Below are 22,184 nucleotides of genomic sequence, written 5' to 3'. Positions count from 1 at the left end.
GTGAGTCTTTGGGTCTCTGCGTGGTGAGTCTGTGGGTCTCTGTGTGGTGAGTCTGTGGGTCTCTGTGTGGTGAGTCTGTGTGTCTCTGTGTGGTGAGTCTGTGGGTGTCTGTGTGGTGAGTCTTTGGGTCTCTGTGTGATGAGTCTATGGGTCTCTGTGTGATGAGTCTGTGGGTCTCTGTGTGGTGAGTCTGTGGGTCTCTGTGTGGTGAGTCTGTGGGTGTCTGTGTGGTGAGTCTTTGGGTCTCTGCGTGGTGAGTCTGTAGGTCTCTGTGTGGTGAGTCTACGAATTTCTAACCCTAACCCAATCCCCTAAACCCCAATCCCCTAACCCAATCCCCTAAACTCCAATCCCCTAACCCAATCCCCTAAACCCCAATCCCCTAACCCATCCCTTATCATCACCCTCGACCCTCTAACCCTGTGCTACCTGAGTGTGGTGACTATCAGGGGGGTAGTCCCGGGGCCCCCGTGACCCCCTCCGGGGGGGGTCCCTGCGGGGGGGGGGGCCTCTTCGGGGGGGGTCCCCAGGGGGGGCCAGGGGGGCCGCTGGGCCCCCAGGGCTGCGTCCTCGCGCTTGAAGCGGCTCTTGGGCTGTCGCTTGCGGCGCACGGCGCGGGCACAGCCGTCCAGCACGCCGCTGTCGATCAGCGCCTGCGTGAGGAGGGGGGGTCACAACAACAACAACGTCAACAACAACAACAACGATGTCAACAACAACAACAACGATGTCAACAACAACAACAACGATGTCAACAACAACAACGATGTCAACAACAACAACGACGATGTCAACAACAACAACGATGTCAACAACAACAACGACGATGTCAACAACAACAACGATGTCAACAACAACAACGATGTCAACAACAACGTCAACAACAACAGCAACGACGTCAACAACGACAACAACATCGTCATCAACAACGTCAACAACAACAACGATGTCAACAACAACGACGATGTCAACAACAACGTCAACAACAACGATGTCAACAACAACGATGTCAACAACAACGACGATGTCAACAACAACAACAACGTCAACAACAACAACGATGTCAACAACAACAACGATGTCAACAACAACGTCAACAACAACAACGATGTCAACAACAACAACAACGTCATCAACAACGACGTCAACAACAACAACGTCAACAACAACAACGTCAACAACAACAGCAACGACGTCAACAACGACAACATCGTCATCAACAACGTCAACAACAACAACGATGTCAACAACAACGACGATGTCAACAACAACGTCAACAACAACGATGTCAACAACAACGATGTCAACAACAACGACGATGTCAACAACAACAACAACGTCAACAACAACAACGATGTCAACAACAACAACAACGATGTCAACAACAACGTCAACAACAACAACGATGTCAACAACAACAACAACGTCATCAACAACGACGTCAACAACAACAACGTCAACAACAACAACGTCAACAACAACAGCAACGACGTCAACAACGACAACATCGTCATCAACATTGCGCTGTCAGCGTCGTCAACGTCAACATCAACAACATCGTTATCAACATCAACAACAACGTCGTCAACATCAACAACAACGTCGTCAACGTCGTCACCTCCGCCACCGGTACCTCCACCAACATCGCTACCAACATCACCACCACCATCACTACCACCATCACCACCATCACCACCCCCACCATCACTACCACCACCACCATCACTACCACCACCACCATCACCACCACCACCACCACCATCACCACCATCACCACCACCACTACCACCATCACTACTACCACCACCAACATCACCACCACCATCACTACCACCATCACCACCATCACCACCCCCACCATCACTACCACCACCACCATCACTACCACCACCACCATCACCACCACCACCACCACCATCACCACCATCACCACCACCACTACCACCATCACTACTACCACCACCACCATCACTACCACCACCATCACTACCACCACCACCATCACTACCACCACCACTATCACCACCATCACTACCACCACCACCATCATCACCACCACCATCACTACCACCATCATCACCATCACTACCACCATCACCACCACCACTGGTACATCCACCAGCATCACTACCGTCACTACCACCATCATCACCTCCACCATCTCCACCACCACCATCACCACCATCACTACCACCACCACCATCATCACCACCACCATCACCTCCACCACCACCACCATCACCACCACCACCACCACCATCACCACCACCACCACCACCGCGTTGAGTCACCTCTATGAGCATCGACACCGTGAGGTTGATGGCGGCCAGCCCAACGAGGCTGGCACTGAAGGAGTGGGAGGGCAGCGGCCGCAGCTCCATGAGGGACGCGATGGCGCCCGGTGGGGCCAACGTCACCCACAGCTCTAGCACCAGCAGCACCGCCAGCGCCAGCAGGAACGCAGCTACAAGAACAACAACAACAACAACAACACACGGTGGTGGTGGTGGTGGTGGTGATGGTGGTGGTGGTGGTGGGGGTGGTGGTGGGGGTGGTGGTGGTGGTGGAGGTGGAGGTGGTGGTGGAGGTGGTGGTGGTGGTGGAGGTGGTGGGGGTGGTGGTGATGGTGATGGTGGTGGTGATGGTGGTGGTGATGGTGGTGGTGATGGTGGTGGTGGTGATGGTGGTGGTGGTGGAGCTGATGGTGGAGGTGATGGTGATGGTGGGGGTGATGGTGGTGGTGGTGGTGGTGGAGGTGGTGATGGTGGTGGTGGTGATGGTGGTGGTGGTGGTGGAGGTGGTGGTGGTGATGGTGGTGATGGTGGTGGTGATGGTGATGGAGGTGGTGGTGGTGGAGGTGGTGGTGGTGGGGGTGGTGGTGATGGTGGTGGTGATGGTGGTGATGGTGGTGGTGAGGGTGGTGGAGGTGGTGGAGGTGGTGGCGGTGGTGATGGTGGTGGTGGAGGTGGTGGTGATGGTGGAGGTGATGGTGGTGGTGGAGGTGGTGGTGGTGATGGTGGAGGTGATGGTGGTGGTGGAGGTGGAGGTGGTGGTGGTGGTGGAGGTGGTGGTGGTGTAGATGGTGGTGATGGTGGAGGTGATAGTGGAGGTGGTGGTCATGGTGAGTCCCTCTCCCCGTGGTGAGAGTCGGTGAGTGAGTGGGTGGGTGAGTGGGTGGATGAGTGGGTGGGTGAGTGTATGAGTGGGTGGATGAGTGAGTGAGTGGATGAGTGAGTGGGTGGATGAGTGGGTGGGTGAGTGTATGAGTGGGTGGATGAGTGGGTGGGTGAGTGTATGAGTGAGTGAGTGAGTGGGTGGATGTATGAGTGAGTGGGTGGATGGATGAGTGGGTGGGTGAGTGGGTGGATGAGTGAGTGGGTGGATGAATGAGTGGGGGGATGAATGAGTGGGTGGGTGAGTGAGTGGGTGGATGAGTGAGTGGGCGAGTGGGGGGATGAGTGAGTGGGTGACTAGTTGGGGGAGTGAATGACCAGGTGGAGGAGTGGGTGACTAGTTGGGGGAGTGGGTGACTAGGTGGGGGAGTGGGTGACTAGGTTGGAGGAGTGGGTGACTAGGTTGGAGGAGTGGGTGACTAGTTGGAGGAGTGGGTGACTAGGTTGGAGGAGTGGGTGACTAGGTTGGAGGAGTGGGTGACTAGGTTGGAGGAGTGGGTGACTAGGTTGGAGGAGTGGGTGACTAGGTTGGAGGAGTGGGTGACCAGGTGGGGGAGTGGGTGACCAGGTGGGGGAGTGAATGAGTGAGTGGGTGGATGAATGAGTGGGGGGATGAATGAGTGGGTGGGTGAGTGAGTGGGTGGATGAGTGAGTGGGCGAGTGGGGGGATGAGTGAGTGGGTGACTAGGTGGGGGAGTGGGTGACTAGTTGGAGGAGTGGGTGACTAGTTGGAGGAGTGGGTGACTAGGTGGGGGAGTGGGTGACTAGGTGGAGGAGCGAGCGGGTAGGTGGGGGAGTGGGTGACTAGTTGGAGGAGTGGGTGACCAGGTGGGGGAGTGGGTGACTAGGTGGGGGAGTGAGTGGGTGGATGAATGAGTGGGGGGATGAATGAGTGGGTGGGTGAGTGAGTGGGTGGATGAGTGAGTGGGCGAGTGGGGGGGATGAGTGAGTGGGTGACTAGTTGGGGGAGTGGGTGACTAGTTGGAGGAGTGGGTGACTAGGTTGGAGGAGTGGGTGACTAGGTGGAGGAGTGGGTGACTAGGTTGGAGGAGTGGGTGACTAGTTGGAGGAGTGGGTGACTAGGTGGAGGAGTGGGTGACTAGGTTGGAGGAGTGGGTGACTAAGTTGGAGGAGTGGGTGACTAGTTGGAGGAGTGGGTGACTAGGTTGGAGGAGTGGGTGACTAGTTGGAGGAGTGGGTGACTAGGTTGGAGGAGTGGGTGACTAGTTGGAGGAGTGGGTGACTAGGTTGGAGGAGTGGGTGACTAGGTGGGGGAGTGGGTGACTAGGTGGGGGAGTGGGTGACTAGGTGGGGGAGTGGGTGACTAGGTGGAGGAGTGGGTGACTAGGTGGGGGAGTGGGTGACTAGGTGGGGGAGTGGGTGACTAGGTGGAGGAGTGGGTGACTAGGTGGGGGAGTGGGTGACTAGGTGGGGGAGTGAGTGAGTGGGTGGATGAATGAGTGGGGGGATGAATGAGTGGGTGGGTGAGTGAGTGGGTGGATGAGTGAGTGGGCGAGTGGGTGGGTGAGTGGGTGGGTGAGTGCGTGGGTGAGTGAGTGGGTGGATGAGTGAGTGGGCGGATGAGTGAGCGGGTGACTAGTTGGAGGAGTGGGTGACTAGTTGGAGGAGTGGGTGACTAGTTGGAGGAGTGGGTGACTAGGTTGGAGGAGTGGGTGACTAGGTTGGAGGAGTGGGTGACTAGGTTGGAGGAGTGGGTGACTAGGTTGGGGGAGTGGGTGACTAGGTGGGGGAGTGGGTGACTAGTTGGGGGAGTGGGTGACTAGTTGGAGGAGTGGGTGACTAGGTGGGGGAGTGGGTGACTAGGTGTGGGAGTGGGTGACTAGGTTGGAGGAGTGGGTGACTAGGTTGGAGGAGTGGGTGACTAGTTGGGGGAGTGGGTGACTAGGTGGGGGAGTGGGTGACTAGGTGTGGGAGTGGGTGACTAGTTGGAGGAGTGGGTGACTAGGTTGGAGGAGTGGGTGACTAGTTGGAGGAGTGGGTGACTAGTTGGAGGAGTGGGTGACTAGTTGGGGGAGTGGGTGACTAGGTTGGGGGAGTGGGTGACTAGGTTGGAGGAGTGGGTGACTAGGTTCGAGGAGTGGGTGACTAGGTTGGAGGAGTGGGTGACTAGGTTGGAGGAGTGGGTGACTAGTTGGAGGAGTGGGTGACTAGGTTGGGGGAGTGGGTGACTAGGTTGGAGGAGTGGGTGACTAGGTTGGAGGAGTGGGTGACTAGGTGGGGGAGTGGGTGACTAGTTGGAGGAGTGGGTGACCAGGTGGGGGAGTGGGTGACTAGGTGGGGGCGTGAGTGAGTGGGTGGATAAATGAGTGGGGGGATGAATGAGTGGGTGGGTGAGTGAGTGGGTGGATGAGTGAGTGGGCGAGTGGGTGGGTGAGTGGGTGGGTGAGTGAGTGGGTGAGTGAGGGGTGAGTGCGTGGGTGAGTGAGTGGGTGGATGAGTGAGTGGGCGAGTGGGGGGATGAGTGAGTGGGTGACTAGTTGGGGGAGTGGGTGACTAGTTGGGGGAGTGGGTGACTAGGTTGGAGGAGTGGGTGACTAGTTGGAGGAGTGGGTGACTAGGTTGGAGGAGTGGGTGACTAGTTGGAGGAGTGGGTGACTAGGTTGGGGGAGTGGGTGACTAGGTTGGAGGAGTGGGTGACTAGGTTGGAGGAGTGGGTGACTAGGTGGGGGAGTGGGTGACTAGTTGGAGGAGTGGGTGACTAGGTTGGGGGAGTGGGTGACTAGGTTGGGGGAGTGGGTGACTAGGTTGGAGGAGTGGGTGACTAGGTGGGGGAGTGGGTGACTATTTGAAGGAGTGGGTGACTAGGTTGGGGGAGTGGGTGACTAGTTGGAGGAGTGGGTGACTAGGTTGGGGGAGTGGGTGACTAGGTTGGAGGAGTGGGTGACTAGGTTGGAGGAGTGGGTGACTAGGTTGGGGGAGTGGGTGACTAGGTTGGAGGAGTGGGTGACTAGGTTGGAGGAGTGGGTGACTAGTTGGAGGAGTGGGTGACTAGGTTGGAGGAGTGGGTGACTAGGTTGGAGGAGTGGGTGACTAGTTGGAGGAGTGGGTGACTAGGTGGGGGAGTGGGTGACCAGGTGGAGGAGTGAGTGAGTGGGTGGATGAATGAGTGGGGGGATGAATGAGTGGGTGGGTGAGTGAGTGGGTGGATGAGTGAGTGGGCGAGTGGGGGGATGAGTGAGTGGGTGACTAGTTGGGGGAGTGGGTGACTAGTTGGAGGAGTGGGTGACTAGGTTGGAGGAGTGGGTGACCAGTTGGAGGAGTGGGTGACTAGGTGGGGGAGTGGGTGACTAGTTGTAGGAGTGGGTGACTAGTTGGAGGAGTGGGTGACTAGTTGGAGGAGTGGGTGACTAGTTGGGGGAGTGGGTGACTAGGTTGGAGGAGTGGGTGACTAGGTTGGGGGAGTGGGTGACTAGGTTGGAGGAGTGGGTGACTAGGTTGGAGGAGTGGGTGACTAGTTGGAGGAGTGGGTGACTAGTTGGAGGAGTGGGTGACTAGTTGGAGGAGTGGGTGACTAGGTTGGAGGAGTGGGAGTGGGTGACCAGGTGGGGGAGTGGGTGACTAGGTGGGGGAGTGGGTGACCAGTTGGAGGAGTGGGTGACTAGTTGGAGGAGTGGGTGACTAGTTGGAGGAGTGAGTGACTAGTTGGAGGAGTGGGTGACTAGGTTGGGGGAGTGGGTGACTAGTTGGAGGAGTGGGTGACTAGGTTGGAGGAGTGGGTGACTAGGTTGGAGGAGTGGGTGACTAGTTGGAGGAGTGGGTGACTAGGTTGGAGGAGTGGGTGACTAGTTGGAGGAGTGGGTGACTAGGTAGGGGAGTGGGTGACTAGTTGGGGGAGTGGGTGACTAGTTGGAGGAGTGGGTGACTAGTTGGAGGAGTGGGTGACTAGTTGGAGGAGTGGGTGACTAGTTGGAGGAGTGGGTGACTAGGTTGGAGGAGTGGGTGACTAGTTGGAGGAGTGGGTGACTAGTTGGAGGAGTGGGTGACCAGGTGGGAGAGTGGGTGACCAGGTGGGGGAGTGAATGAGTGAGTGGGTGGGTGAGTGAGTGGGTGGATGAGTGAGTGGGCGAGTGGGGGGATGAGTGAGTGGGTGACTAGTTGGAGGAGTAGGTGACTAGGTTGGAGGAGTGGGTGACTAGGTTGGAGGAGTGGGTGACTAGGTTGGAGGAGTGGGTGACTAGGTTGGAGGAGTGGGTGACTAGTTGGAGGAGTGGGTGACTAGGTGGGGGAGTGGGTGACTAGGTGGGGGAGTGAGTGAGTGGGTGGATGAATGAGTGGGGGGATGAATGAGTGGGTGGGTGAGTGAGTGGGTGGATGAGTGAGTGGGCGAGTGGGTGGGTGAGTGGGTGGTTGAGTGAGTGGGTGAGTGAGGGGTGAGTGCGTGGGTGAGTGAGTGGGTGGATGAGTGAGTGGGCGTGTGGGGGGATGAGTGAGTGGGTGACTAGGTGGAGGAGTGGATGACTAGGTTGGAGGAGTGGGTGACTAGGTTGGGGGTAGTGGGTGACTAGGTTGGGGGTAGTGGGCCTCTCACGGTTCGTGTAGATCGGCCTCCGGAAAGGCCGCCCCTGCGAGAGGGCGGTTGCCACGATGAGGTACTGGAACGACGAGGAGCAGAAGATGACTGTGTTCTCGTAACTCGCCACCGTCTTGGCAACGTCGTCGCCGCCGCCTGGATCCAGCGGTGTGAACCTTGCACCCGTCGGGAGAATGAATCAGCCCGAGAATGAATGAATGAATGAATGAGCGAACGAGCGGGCGGGCGGGCGAGCGAGCGGGCGCCGGGAGTGGGGGGATGGGGCCGAAAGCGAACGGACCGACGGACGGAGCGGCGAGCGGATTGACGGACTGGCGAATGAATGAATGAATGACTGAATGAATGACCCCCACCGATAAGAGTCGGAGCGAATGAATCGGCCGAAAGGGAATGAACCGATGGGCGAACCGGCGGGCGGACGAGCCAATGGCGTAGGGGGCGGCGAACGGACGAGTACCAGGCCTGCTGTCGCAGCAGCAGCAAGGCGGCGAGCTGCACGGCGGCCTGCAGCAGGGCCTGGCCCAAGAGGCTCCCCAGGACGGCGCAGGCCAGGAGGGAGCCGTGGGGCCGCCGGGAGCCCAGCGTGGCGTGCGGCCCAACGCGGCCAATCAGCACGGCGAGGGTCGTCACCACGAAGAGGTCAACGAAGAGGAACTGGGAGTCGCCCAGCGTGGAGCCCACCTGGGGGAATGCGTCGGTGAGTGAATCGGTGAACGAGCGGGGAGGGGGGGTAGTAAGTGGCTCTGTGCGTGTGGGTGCGTGTGTGTGTGTGTGTAGGTGTGTGTGTGTGCGTGTAGGTGTTTGTTAGGAGGTGTGCGTGTGTTAGTAGGTGTGTGCTAGTAGGTGTGTGTGTGTAGGTGCGTGTGTGTGTGCGTGTAGGTGTGTGTTAGTAGGTGCGTGTGTGTGTGCGTGTAGGTGTTTGTTAGGAGGTGTGTGTGCGTGTAGGTGTTTGTTAGGAGGTGTGTGTGCGTGTAGGTGTGTGTTAGTAGGTGTGTGTGTTGGTAGGTGTGTGTGTGTGCTAGTAAGTGTGGGTGTGTTAGTAGGTGTGTGTGTGTGTTAGTAGGTGTGTGTGTGTGTGTAGGTGTGTGTGTGTGCGTGTAGGTGTTTGTTAGGAGGTGTGCGTGTGTTAGTAGGTGTGTGCTAGTAGGTGTGTGTGTGTGCTAGTAAGTGTGGGTGTGTGTGTGTGCTAGTAGGTTTGTGTGTTAGTAGGTGTAGGTGTGTGTTAGTAGGTGTGTGTGTGTTTGGTCCGGCAAAACAACCCCCTACCTCCTCGCGGTGCCGGACGGACAACTCTGTCGTGGACAGTTCTGTGGGGGGAGATCCAATTTTGATTGGCTCCTCCCCTCATGGCATATGTGTCCACCACAGGGGCTAAACGGGGGCTCTGGACGGGTGCGAGGGGCTGGTAACCCCTCCACCTTCAATTAATTACCACGAAACCACGAGTTAAACTGAAATATGTAACTAATAAGCTTGTGCCGGAGGCCCCGGGGGGCCAGGCGTCTTTGACGTCTCCTGGCCAAACCGCAATTGGCGGAGCCAGGAGATTGAATCTCTACCCTCGGGGCTCCTCCAGAAACAACGAAAAGCCACTACGGGTGGCCACGTGGAATGTTCGAACGCTCACTGCGGAGGAGAGGTTGCCACTCCTCTGTCGGGAGCTGGACCGGTACCGCCTGGATCTATGCGGCATTCAGGAGGTCCGGTGGACCGGCTCTGGCTCCTGCCACCATGAGGGGTGGACAGTCCTCTACTCGGGGCAGCAGACTGCCAAACAACAGGGTGTGGCTCTTCTTTTGAACAAAAGAATAAAGGGGGCGTGGGAGCGTGGCGGTGAGGTGTGGGAAGCTGTAAGCCCCAGGCTACTTTGGGCTCGCCTTCCCATCAACCGGAGGCGAGGAATGGTGGTCGTGGTTACTTGTGCCCCCACCGGGGATGAACATCCGTGGAGGGATGCAGGCAAAGCCGATGGGTCAGATGGCTTCTATGACCTCCTGTCACAGGTGCTGGCTAAAGTGGCCCCTCGGGATAGAGTCATCATGTTGGGTGACTTCAATGCCCGAGTTGGCCATGATACTGGCACCTGGTCTGGAGTGATTGGAGGGCATGGGCCAGATCAGCTCAATAACAACGGTAGGAGGCTGCTAGATTTTTGTGCAGCCCATAGGCTTGTAATTACCAACACGCTGTTCCGGCATCGGCGCATCCACACAACATCATGGATGCATGCCGGGTCCAAGCAAGAACATCTCCTGGACTACATAGTGACGGACCAGCGGATGCGAGCCCATGTCCTTGACACCAGAACCTACCGTGGAGCTGATCTGCCCTCTGACCATCGACTAGTCATCTGTAAGATGCGCCTGCCATTCTTCCACTCCGGTGGTGGGTGTACACCCAGGACCCCATTCCAACATAAAGTGGCCTGGTCTCAGTTGTCTGATGAAAGTTGCAGGCGAGGGTTTCATCATCGCTTGCGGCTGGGATTGGCATCGTCCCCGACTCCTCCTGATGTCGAGGGTAAATGGGCGAGGTTTAGGACTGTGACTCATGCAGCTTCAATGGCTGCTTTGGGTACGCGGTCCAGACCTCCCCAGAGACCCTGGCTGACAGAGGAGGTGTTCAGGATGGTTGAGAAAAAGCGACAGGCCCACTGTCATCGGCTACAGAATCCCACGTCAGAGAATGAGGAGGCTTACCGCAGCCTTCGCTCGGAGGTTCGGAGAGCCGTGAGGCGCTGCAAGGATGGGTGGTGGTCGCGGGTTGCTGAGGAGATGGAGTCTGCCTCAGTGGCCCGTGATCACAAATCTCTATTTAACTCCATCAAAAAAGTAACCTGCAGCGCCACACCTATTACCATTATTAGGGGAAAAACGGTGATCCAATCTCCGACCCCCAGGAACAGGTTCGCAGATTTGCTGAGCATTTCTGTGAGGTCCTGGGGGAGGGAAAATCCCTCAGCCAGGAAAACATCGTGGCACAAAGTGAGGATGAACCTGCTGAGGCTGCAGTGCCTCAAATATTGGAAGAAGTCACCCCCTGTGAGTGGCGGGCTGAGGTGCCATCTGCTGAGGAAGTATTGAAGGCGATCTTGAGTCTGAGACCAGGAAAGGCAGCGGGCAGAGATGATCTCCCAAGCGAAATGCTGAGGGAGGGTGGCGTTTGCGCACAGACTGCCCTATATGACATCATAACAACAGTCTGGACCACTGGACGGGTTCCGCAGGATTGGAAGGATGCCCTGGTGGTCCCCCTTTTTAAGAAGGGGGTCCGCACAGACTGTAACAACTACAGGGGCATCTCACTCCTCAGTGTGCCGGGAAAGGTCCTGGCAAGGATTATTCAGCATCGCCTTGCCAGGCACGCTGAGGAGAGGCTTGCGGAGCCCCAATGCGGTTTCAGGAAAGGGCGGTCCTGCACAGATGCCATATTTTCTGTCCGTCTGCTACAGCAGAGGTGTAGGGAATTCCAACAAGACCTACATCTCTGCTTTATTGACCTGGTCAAGGCCTATGATACCATCAGTAGGCCTGGGCTCTGGGTCGTTCTTCGTGCTTTTGGAGTACCTGACCCTCTGCTCACGATCATTAAGGACCTTCATGATGGTGAGCGGGCCCGGGTAAAACTACGTGGCCAGGAGTCAGAGCCATTCCCTGTACACCTTGGGGTGCGACAGGGATGTCCTCTGGCTCCCACATTATTTAACATCTATTTTGACCACGTAGTTCGTGAAGCCTTCAATAGCTGTACCGGGGGAATCTCCATATGGTACAGATATAATGGGAGGCTAATCGATGCCCGGGTGCGGTCAAGGGATGGCTCCCTATTGCTCAACCACGTTATGTATGCTGATGATTTGGTAATAGCTGCTCAGTCAGAGGAGGAGTTGGAGATGCTGCTGCTGAGACTGGAGCGTGCCACTAAGAGGTGGGGCCTTACCATCAGCCCCACCAAAACTAAGCACCTGCCTGGGTATTTTGTACCATCGGACACTCCACCCCCACAACTCCCAGTCGGTGATGGGGCAGTTGTGGAGAGAGTGGAGAGTTTCCCATACCTGGGCAGTGTGCTTATGACTGGCTCCAGTTTAACAGCAGAGGTCTCACTCCGAATCAGTCGAGCGGCAATATCTTTTCATCGGTTGCGTAACGCTGTGTGGAAGCAACCTGGTCTGTTGCTCCGCACTAAGCTTCAGGTCTTCTCGGCCACGGTCATTCCCTCCCTTCTCTACGTTTGCGAAACGTGGACCCCCCTAATGGAACATCTTCGCCGGTTGGAAACATTTAGGCTGGCCTGCCTACGATCCATCCTGGGTTTAACCAGACTGGATTGTGTGAGGAGCTCACAAATCCTTGAAAGATCTGGGCAGGGTCCCATCGGTGAGCTCCTCCGGCAGGCAAGGCTGCGATGGCTGGGTCATGTAGCCCGCATGCCCAGCCACCGCATGCCGAAATAGCTTTTGTTTGGCCGGATTGAGGGGGCTAAGCGGGCGCGGCATGGGCTAGAGAAGAGATGGAGTGATGTGGTACAGGAGGACGTGGAGCTGAGTGGACTTGCCGATGACTGGTACAGCGGTGTCAAGATCGACCTCTGTGGAGGAGGCTCGTGAAGGATGCTACTGGGCAGTTAGAGGCAGTCGCCCTCCAACAACAACGGAGGGCGGAGGAGCGACGCTCACAACAGCGAGCGGAGCGCCGGGTGGCTAAAGCACAGCAGGTTGGCACAGTAGGGGGCACAGGTGGTGCATCAGCCAGTCATCTCAGTCAGTCGACCCGTGGCACCTGGGTCTGCCCCGTGACCTCCTGCCAGCGGGCGTTCGACACTTCACGTGGCCTCAAGGTCGTGGTGACGTCACCGCCACTTAGTGGCGAATGGCAGTTGTCGTGTGTCACTGTGTGTGTGTGTCACTGTGTGTGTCACTGTGTGTGTGTCACTGTGTGTGTCACTGTGTGTCACTGTGTGTGTCACTGTGTGTGTCACACTGTGTGTGTCACTGTGTGTGTCACTGTGTGTGTGTCACTGTGTGTGTGTCACACTGTGTGTGTCACTGTGTGTGTCACTGTGTGTGTGTCACACTGTGTGTGTCACTGTGTGTGTCACTGTGTGTGTCACTGTGTGTGTGTCACTGTGTGTGTCACTGTGTGTGTCACTGTGTGTGTGTCACTGTGTGTGTCACTGTGTGTGTGTGTGTTACTGTGTGTGTGTGTCACACTGTGTGTGTCACACTGTGTGTCACTGTGTGTCGCTGTGTGTGTCACTGTGTGTGTGTCACTGTGTGTGTGTCACTGTGTGTGTGTCAATGTGTGTGTCACTGTGTGTGTCACACTGTGTGTGTCACACTGTGTGTCACTGTGTGTCGCTGTGTGTGTCACTGTGTGTGTGTCACTGTGTGTGTCACTGTGTGTGTCACTGTGTGTGTGTCACTGTGTGTGTGTCACTGTGTGTCACTGTGTGTGTGTCACTGTGTGTGTGTCACTGTGTGTGTCACTGTGTGTGTCACTGTGTGTCACTGTGTGTGTCACTGTGTGTGTCACTGTGTGTCACTGTGTGTGTGTCACTGTGTGTGTCACTGTGTGTGTCACTGTGAGTGTCACTGTGTGTGTCACTGTGTGTGTGTCACTGTGTGTGTGTCACTGTGTGTGTGTCACTGTGTGTGTCACTGTGTGTCACTGTGTGTGTGTCACTGTGTGTGTGTCACTGTGTGTGTCACACTGTGTGTGTCACTGTGTGTGTCACTGTGTGTGTGTGTCACTGTGTCACTGTGTGTCACTGTGTGTGTGTCACTGTGTGTGTCACTGTGTGTGTGTGTCACTGTGTGTGTCACTGTGTGTGTGTCACTGTGTGAGTGTCACTGTGTGTGTCACTGTGTGTGCCACTGTGTGTGCCACTGTGTGTGTCACTGTGTGTGTGTCACTGTGTGTGTGTCACTGTGTGTGTCACACTGTGTGTGTCACTGTGTGTGTGTCACTGTGTGTGTGTCACTGTGTGTGTCACTGTGTGTCACTGTGTCACTGTGTGTGTGTCACTGTGTGTGTCACTGTGTGTCACTGTGTGTGTGTCACTGTGTGTGTGTGTCACTGTGTGTGTCACTGTGTGTGTGTCACTGTGTGTGTGTCACTGTGTGTGTCACTGTGTGTCACTGTGTGTGTCACTGTGTGTGTGTGTCACTGTGTGTGTCACACTGTGTGTTTCACTGTGTGTGTGTCACTGTGTGTGTGTGTCACTGTGTGTGTGTCACTGTGTGTGTGTGTCACTGTGTGTGTCACTGTGTGTGTGTGTCACTGTGTGTGTCACTGTGTGTCACTGTGTGTGTGTGTGTCACTGTGTGTGTCACACTGTGTGTGTGTGTTACTGTGTGTGTGTCACTGTGTGTGTGTGTCACTGTGTGTGTCACTGTGTGTGTCACACTGTGTGTGTCACTGTGTGTGTCACTATGTGTGTCACACTGTGTGTCACTGTGTGTGTCACTGTGTGTGTGTGTGTGTGTCACTGTGTGTGTGTCACTGTGTGTGTCACTGTGTGTGTGTCACTGTGTGTCACTGTGTGTGTCACTGTGTGTGTGTGTCACTGTGTATCACTATGTGTGTCACACTGTGTGTGTCACACTATGTGTGTCACTGTGTGTGTCACTGTGTGTGTCACTGTGTGTGTGTGTCACTGTGTGTGTCACTGTGTGTGTCACTGTGTGTGTGTGTCACTGTGTGTGTCACCGTGTGTGTCACTGTGTGTGTCACTGTGTGTCACTGTGTGTGTCACTGTGTGTCACTGTGTGTGTCACTGTGTGTGTGTGTCACTGTGTGTGTGTCACTGTGTGTGTCACTGTATGTGTCACTGTGTGTGTCACTGTGTGTGTCACTGTGTGTCACCGTGTGTGTCACTGTGTGTGTCACTGTGTGTGTGTCACCGTGTGTGTCACTGTGTGTGTGTCACTGTGTGTGTCACTGTGTGTGTGTCACTGTGTGTGTCACTGTGTGTGTCACTGCGTGTGTGTGTGTCACTGTGTGTGTCACACTGTGTGTCACACTGTGTGTGTCACTGTGTGTCACACTGTGTGTCACACTGTGTGTGTCACACTGTGTGTGTCACTGTGTGTGTGTGTCACTGTGTGTGTGTCACTGCGTGTGTGTGTCACTGTGTGTGTCACTGTGTGTGTCACTGTGTGTGTGTCACTGTGTGTGTCACTGTGTGTGTGTCACTGTGTGTGTGTCACTGTGTGTGACACTGTGTGTGTCACTGTGTGTGTGTCACTGTGTGTGTGTCACTGTGTGTGTCACTGTGTGTGTGTCACTGTGTGTGTCACTGTGTGTGTGTCACTGTGTGTGTGTCACTGTGTGTGTGTCACTGTGTGTGTCACTGTGTGTGTCACTGTGTGTGTCACTGTGTGTCACACTGTGTGTGTCACTGTGTGTGTCACTGTGTGTGTCACTGTGTGTGTGTCACTGTGTGTGTCACTGTGTGTGTGAGTGTGTCACTGTGTGTGTGTGTCACTGTGTGTCACTGTGTGTCACTGTGTGTGTCACTGTGTGTGTCACACTGTGTGTCACTGTGTGTGTCACTGTGTGTGTCACTGTGTGTGTCACTGTGTGTGTGTGTGTCACTGTGTGTGTCACTGTGTGTCACACTGTGTGTGTGTCACTGTGTGTGTGTCACTGTGTGTGTCACTGTGTGTGTGTCACTGTGTGTGTCACTGTGTGTGTGTCACTGTGTGTGTCACACTGTGTGTGTCACTGTGTGTGTCACTGTGTGTGTCACTGTGTGTGTGTGTCACTGTGTGTGTGTGTCACACTGTGTGTGTCACTGTGTGTGTCACTGTGTGTGTGTGTCACTGTGTGTGTGTCACACTGTGTGTGTCACTGTGTGTGTGTCACTGTGTGTGTGTCACTGTGTGTGTCACTGTGTGTGTGTCACTGTGTGTGTCACACTGTGTGTCACTGTGTGTGTGTCACTGTGTGTGTGTGTCACTGTGTGTGTCACTGTGTGTGTGTCACTGTGTGTGTCACTGTGTGTGTGTCACTGTGTGTGTCACACTGTGTGTGTCACTGTGTGTGTGTGTCACTGTGTGTGTGTCACTGTGTGTGTGTCACTGTGTGTGTGTGTCACTGTGTGTGTGTCACTGTGTGTCACTGTGTGTGTCACTGTGTGTGTCACTGTGTGTGTGTCACTGTGTGTGTCACTGTGTGTCACTGTGTGTGTCACTGTGTGTGTCACTGTGTGTGTCACACTGTGTGTGTCACTGTGTGTGTGTGTGTCACTGTGTGTGTCACTGTGTGTGTGTCACTGTGTGTGTGTCACTGTGTGTGTCACTGTGTGTGTGTCACACTGTGTGTGTGTCACTGTGTGTGTCACCGTGTACAGGATGAGCACCGATGTGAACTGGATGAATGAGTAGAGAGCCATGAACTTGAAGACGACACTCAGTGACACACACACATAGTGTCACTGTTGCTGTGTCACTGTGTGTGTCACTGTGTGTGTGTCACTGTGTGTGTCACTGTGTGTGTCACACTGTGTGTCACACTGTGTGTGTGTCACTGTGTGTGTGTCACTGTGTGTGTCACTGTGTGTGTGTCACACTGTGTGTGTCACACTGTGTGTGTGTCACACTGTGTGTGTGTCACTGTGTGTGTCACTGTGTGTGTGTCACTGTGTGTGTCACCGTGTACAGGATGAGCACCGATGTGAACTGGATGAATGAGTAGAGAGCCATGAACTTGAAGACGACACTCAGTGTGACACACACACAGTGTCACTGTGTGTGTGTCACTGTTTGTGTCACTGTGTGTGTGTGTCACTGTGTGTGTGTGTCACTGTGTGTGTCACTGTGTGTGTCACTGTGTGTGTGTGTCACTGTGTGTGTCACTGTGTGTGTCACCGTGTACAGGATGAGCACCGATGTGAACTGGATGAATGAGTAGAGAGCCATGAACTTGAACACGACACTCAGTGTGACACACACACAGTGTCACTGTGTGTGTGTCACACTGTGTGTGTGTCACTGTGTGTGTGTGTCACTGTGTGTGTGTGTCACTGTGTGTGTGTGTCACTGTGTGTGTCACTGTGTGTGTGTCACTGTGTGTGTGTCACTGTGTGTGTGTCACTGTGTGTGTCACTGTGTGTGTCACACTGTGTGTGTGTCACTGTGTGTGTCACCGTGTACAGGATGAGCACCGATGTGAACTGGATGAATGAGTAGAGAGCCATGAACTTGAAGACGACACTCAGTGACACACACACAGTGTCACTGTGTGTGTGTCACTGTGTGTGTGTCACTGTGTGTGTGTCACTGTGTGTGTGTCACTGTGTGTGTCACTGTGTGTGTCACTGTGTGTGTCACTGTGTGTGTGTGTCACTGTGTGTGTGTCACTGTGTGTGTCACTGTGTGTGTCACTGCGTGTGTCACTGTGTGTGTCACTGTGTGTGTCACTGTGTGTGTCACTGTGTGTGTCACCGTGTACAGGATGAGCACCGATGTGAACTGGATGAATGAGTAGAGAGCCATGAACTTGAACACGACACTCAGTGACACACACACAGTGTCACTGTGTGTGTGTCACTGTGTGTGTCACTGTGTGTGTCACACTGTGTGTGTCACTGTGTGTGTGTGTCACTGTGTGTGTGTGTCACTGTGTGTGTCACTGTGTGTGTCACTGTGTGTGTCACCGTGTACAGGATGAGCACCGATGTGAACTGGATGAATGAGTAGAGAGCCATGAACTTGAAGACGACACTCAGTGTGACACACACACAGTGTCACTGTGTGTGTGTCACTGTGTGTGTGTCACTGTGTGTGTCACTGTGTGTGTGTCACTGTGTGTGTCACTGTGTGTGTGTCACTGTGTGTGTGTCACTGTGTATCACTGTGTGTGTGTGTGTCACTGTGTGTGTCACACTGTGTGTGTCACTGTGTGTGTGTCACTGTGTGTGTCACTGTGTGTGTCACTGTGTGTGCCATAGTGTGTGTGTGTGTCACTGTGTGTGTCACTGTGTGTGTGTCACTGTGTGTGTCACTGTGTGTGTGTCACTGTGTGTGTCACTGTGTGTGTCACTGTGTGTGTCACTGTGTGTCACACTGTGTGTGTCACTGTGTGTGTCACTGTGTGTGTCACTGTGTGTGTGTCACTGTGTGTGTCACTGTGTGTGTGAGTGTGTCACTGAGTGTGTCACTGTGTGTGTGTGTCACTGTGTGTCACTGTGTGTCACTGTGTGTGTCACTGTGTGTGTCACACTGTGTGTCACACTGTGTGTCACTGTGTGTGTCACTGTGTGTGTCACTGTGTGTGTCACTGTGTGTGTGTGTGTCACTGTGTGTGTCACTGTGTGTCACACTGTGTGTGTGTCACTGTGTGTGTGTCACTGTGTGTGTCACTGTGTGTGTGTCACTGTGTGTGTCACTGTGTGTGTGTCACTGTGTGTGTCACACTGTGTGTGTCACTGTGTGTGTCACTGTGTGTGTCACTGTGTGTGTGTGTCACTGTGTGTGTGTGTCACACTGTGTGTGTCACTGTGTGTGTCACTGTGTGTGTGTGTCACTGTGTGTGTGTGTCACACTGTGTGTGTCACTGTGTGTGTGTCACTGTGTGTGTGTCACTGTGTGTGTCACTGTGTGTGTGTCACTGTGTGTGTCACACTGTGTGTCACTGTGTGTGTGTCACTGTGTGTGTGTGTGTCACTGTGTGTGTCACTGTGTGTGTGTCACTGTGTGTGTCACTGTGTGTGTGTCACTGTGTGTGTCACACTGTGTGTGTCACTGTGTGTGTGTGTCACTGTGTGTGTGTCACTGTGTGTGTGTCACTGTGTGTGTGTGTCACTGTGTGTGTGTCACTGTGTGTCACTGTGTGTGTCACTGTGTGTGTCACTGTGTGTGTGTCACTGTGTGTGTCACTGTGTGTCACTGTGTGTGTCACTGTGTGTGTCACTGTGTGTGTCACACTGTGTGTGTCACTGTGTGTGTGTGTGTCACTGTGTGTGTCACTGTGTGTGTGTCACTGTGTGTGTGTCACTGTGTGTGTCACTGTGTGTGTGTGTCACTGTGTGTGTGTCACACTGTGTGTGTGTCACTGTGTGTGTCACCGTGTACAGGATGAGCACCGATGTGAACTGGATGAATGAGTAGAGAGCCATGAACTTGAAGACGACACTCAGTGACACACACACAGTGTCACTGTGTCTGTGTCACTGTGTGTGTCACTGTGTGTGTGTCACTGTGTGTGTCACTGTGTGTGTCACACTGTGTGTCACACTGTGTGTGTGTCACTGTGTGTGTGTCACTGTGTGTGTCACTGTGTGTGTGTCACACTGTGTGTGTCACACTGTGTGTGTGTCACACTGTGTGTGTGTCACTGTGTGTGTCACTGTGTGTGTGTCACTGTGTGTGTCACCGTGTACAGGATGAGCACCGATGTGAACTGGATGAATGAGTAGAGAGCCATGAACTTGAAGACGACACTCAGTGACACACACACAGTGTCACTGTGTGTGTGTCACTGTGTGTGTGTCACTGTGTGTGTGTCACTGTGTGTGTGTCACTGTGTGTGTCACTGTGTGTGTCACTGTGTGTGTGTCACTGTGTGTGTGTCACTGTGTGTGTCACTGTGTGTGTCACTGCGTGTGTCACTGTGTGTGTCACTGTGTGTGTCACTGTGTGTGTCACTGTGTGTGTCACCGTGTACAGGATGAGCACCGATGTGAACTGGATGAATGAGTAGAGAGCCATGAACTTGAACACGACACTCAGTGACACACACACAGTGTCACTGTGTGTGTGTCACTGTGTGTGTCACTGTGTGTGTCACACTGTGTGTGTCACTGTGTGTGTGTGTCACTGTGTGTGTGTGTCACTGTGTGTGTCACTGTGTGTGTCACTGTGTGTGTCACCGTGTACAGGATGAGCACCGATGTGAACTGGATGAATGAGTAGAGAGCCATGAACTTGAAGACGACACTCAGTGTGACACACACACAGTGTCACTGTGTGTGTGTCACTGTGTGTGTGTCACTGTGTGTGTCACTGTGTGTGTGTCACTGTGTGTGTCACTGTGTGTGTGTCACTGTGTGTGTGTCACTGTGTATCACTGTGTGTGTGTGTGTCACTGTGTGTGTCACACTGTGTGTGTCACTGTGTGTGTGTCACTGTGTGTGTCACTGTGTGTGTCACTGTGTGTGTCACTGTGTGTGCCATAGTGTGTGTGTGTGTCACTGTGTGTGTCACTGTGTGTGTATCACTGTGTGTGTCACTGTGTGTGTCACTGTGTGTGTGTGTCACTGTGTGTGTCACTGTGTGTGTCACTGTGTGTGTGTCACTGTGTGTGTCACTGTGTGTGTGTCACTGTGTGTGTCACCGTGTACAGGATGAGCACCGATGTGAACTGGATGAATGAGTAGAGAGCCATGAACTTGAACACGACACTCAGTGTGACACACACACAGTGTCACTGTGTGTGTGTCACACTGTGTGTGTGTCACTGTGTGTGTGTGTCACTGTGTGTGTGTGTCACTGTGTGTGTGTGTCACTGTGTGTGTCACTGTGTGTGTGTCACTGTGTGTGTGTCACTGTGTGTGTCACTGTGTGTGTCACTGTGTGTGTCACTGTGTGTGTCACACTGTGTGTGTGTCACTGTGTGTGTCACCGTGTACAGGATGAGCACCGATGTGAACTGGATGAATGAGTAGAGAGCCATGAACTTGAAGACGACACTCAGTGACACACACACAGTGTCACTGTGTGTGTGTCACTGTGTGTGTGTCACTGTGTGTGTGTCACTGTGTGTGTGTCACTGTGTGTGTCACTGTGTGTGTCACTGTGTGTGTCACTGTGTGTGTGTGTCACTGTGTGTGTGTCACTGTGTGTGTCACTGTGTGTGTCACTGCGTGTGTCACTGTGTGTGTCACTGTGTGTGTCACTGTGTGTGTCACTGTGTGTGTCACCGTGTACAGGATGAGCACCGATGTGAACTGGATGAATGAGTAGAGAGCCATGAACTTGAACACGACACTCAGTGACACACACACAGTGTCACTGTGTGTGTGTCACTGTGTGTGTCACTGTGTGTGTCACACTGTGTGTGTCACTGTGTGTGTGTGTGTCACTGTGTGTGTGTGTCACTGTGTGTGTCACTGTGTGTGTCACTGTGTGTGTCACCGTGTACAGGATGAGCACCGATGTGAACTGGATGAATGAGTAGAGAGCCATGAACTTGAAGACGACACTCAGTGTGACACACACACAGTGTCACTGTGTGTGTGTCACTGTGTGTGTGTCACTGTGTGTGTCACTGTGTGTGTGTCACTGTGTGTGTCACTGTGTGTGTGTCACTGTGTGTGTGTCACTGTGTATCACTGTGTGTGTGTGTGTCACTGTGTGTGTCACACTGTGTGTGTCACTGTGTGTGTGTCACTGTGTGTGTCACTGTGTGTGTCACTGTGTGTGTCACTGTGTGTGCCATAGTGTGTGTGTGTGTCACTGTGTGTGTCACTGTGTGTGTATCACTGTGTGTGTCACTGTGTGTGTCACTGTGTGTGTGTGTCACTGTGTGTGTCACTGTGTGTGTGTCACTGTGTGTGTGTCACTGTGTGTGTCACTGTGTGTGTGTGTATCACTATGTGTGTCACTGTGTGTGTCACCGTGTACAGGATGAGCACCGATGTGAACTGGATGAATGAGTAGAGAGCCATGAACTTGAAGACGACACTCAGTGTGACACACACACAGTGTCACTGTGTGTGTGTCACTGTGTGTGTGTGTCACACTGTGTGTGTCACTGTGTGTGTGTCACTGTGTGTGTGTCACTGTGTGTGTCACTGTGTGTGTGTGTCACTGTGTGTGTCACTGTGTGTGTCACCGTGTACAGGATGAGCACCGATGTGAACTGGATGAATGAGTAGAGAGCCATGAACTTGAAGACGACACTCAGTGTGACACACACACAGTGTCACTGTGTGTGTGTCACTGTGTGTCACTGTGTGTGTGTCACTGTGTGTGTCACACTGTGTGTGTCACTGTGTGTGTGTCACTGTGTGTGTGTCACTGTGTGTGTGTGTCACTGTGTGTGTGTCACTGTGTATCACTGTGTGTGTGTGTCACTGTGTGTGTCACTGTGTGTGTCACTGTGTGTGTGTCACTGTGTGTGTGTCACTGTGTATCACTGTGTGTGTCACTGTGTGTGTCACTGTGTGTGTCACACTGTGTGTGTCACTGTGTGTGTCACTGTGTGTGTGTGTGTCACTGTGTGTCACACTGTGTGTGTCACTATGTGTGTCACTGTGTGTGTCACTGTGTGTCACTGTGTGTGTCACTGTGTGTGTGTCACTGTGTGTGTCACCGTGTACAGGATGAGCACCGATGTGAACTGGATGAATGAGTAGAGAGCCATGAACTTGAACACGACACTCAGTGTGACACACACACAGTGTCACTGTGTGTGTGTCACTGTGTGTGTGTGTGTCACTGTGTGTGTCACTGT

General features: G+C 53.9%; 1 protein-coding gene across 1 annotated transcript; it reads right to left on the bottom strand.

Moving 5' to 3' along the window:
* Window positions 1–371: 371 nt before the first annotated feature.
* Window positions 372–22,157, bottom strand: LOC116937506 (polyamine-transporting ATPase 13A2-like). The gene is made up of 5 exons (XM_076058473.1): window positions 16,072–22,157; window positions 8,183–8,406; window positions 7,723–7,880; window positions 2,292–2,464; window positions 372–653 (listed from the first exon to the last, which is right to left on the bottom strand). Exons 1-5 carry the CDS (start codon window positions 16,120–16,122, stop codon window positions 426–428), a joined length of 834 nt encoding a protein of 277 aa, XP_075914588.1. The 5' UTR covers window positions 16,123–22,157; the 3' UTR covers window positions 372–425.
* Window positions 22,158–22,184: the final 27 nt, after the last annotated feature.

This window comes from Petromyzon marinus, assembly GCF_048934315.1.
Source record: "Petromyzon marinus isolate PM22_M1 ecotype Great Lakes invasive population chromosome 75 unlocalized genomic scaffold, UKy_Petmar_22M1.pri1.0 chr75_unloc.3, whole genome shotgun sequence".
Lineage (NCBI taxonomy): Eukaryota > Metazoa > Chordata > Hyperoartia > Petromyzontiformes > Petromyzontidae > Petromyzon > Petromyzon marinus.
Note: the sequence above shows the minus strand (reverse complement) of the source record. Positions and strands in the feature narration are given on the sequence as shown.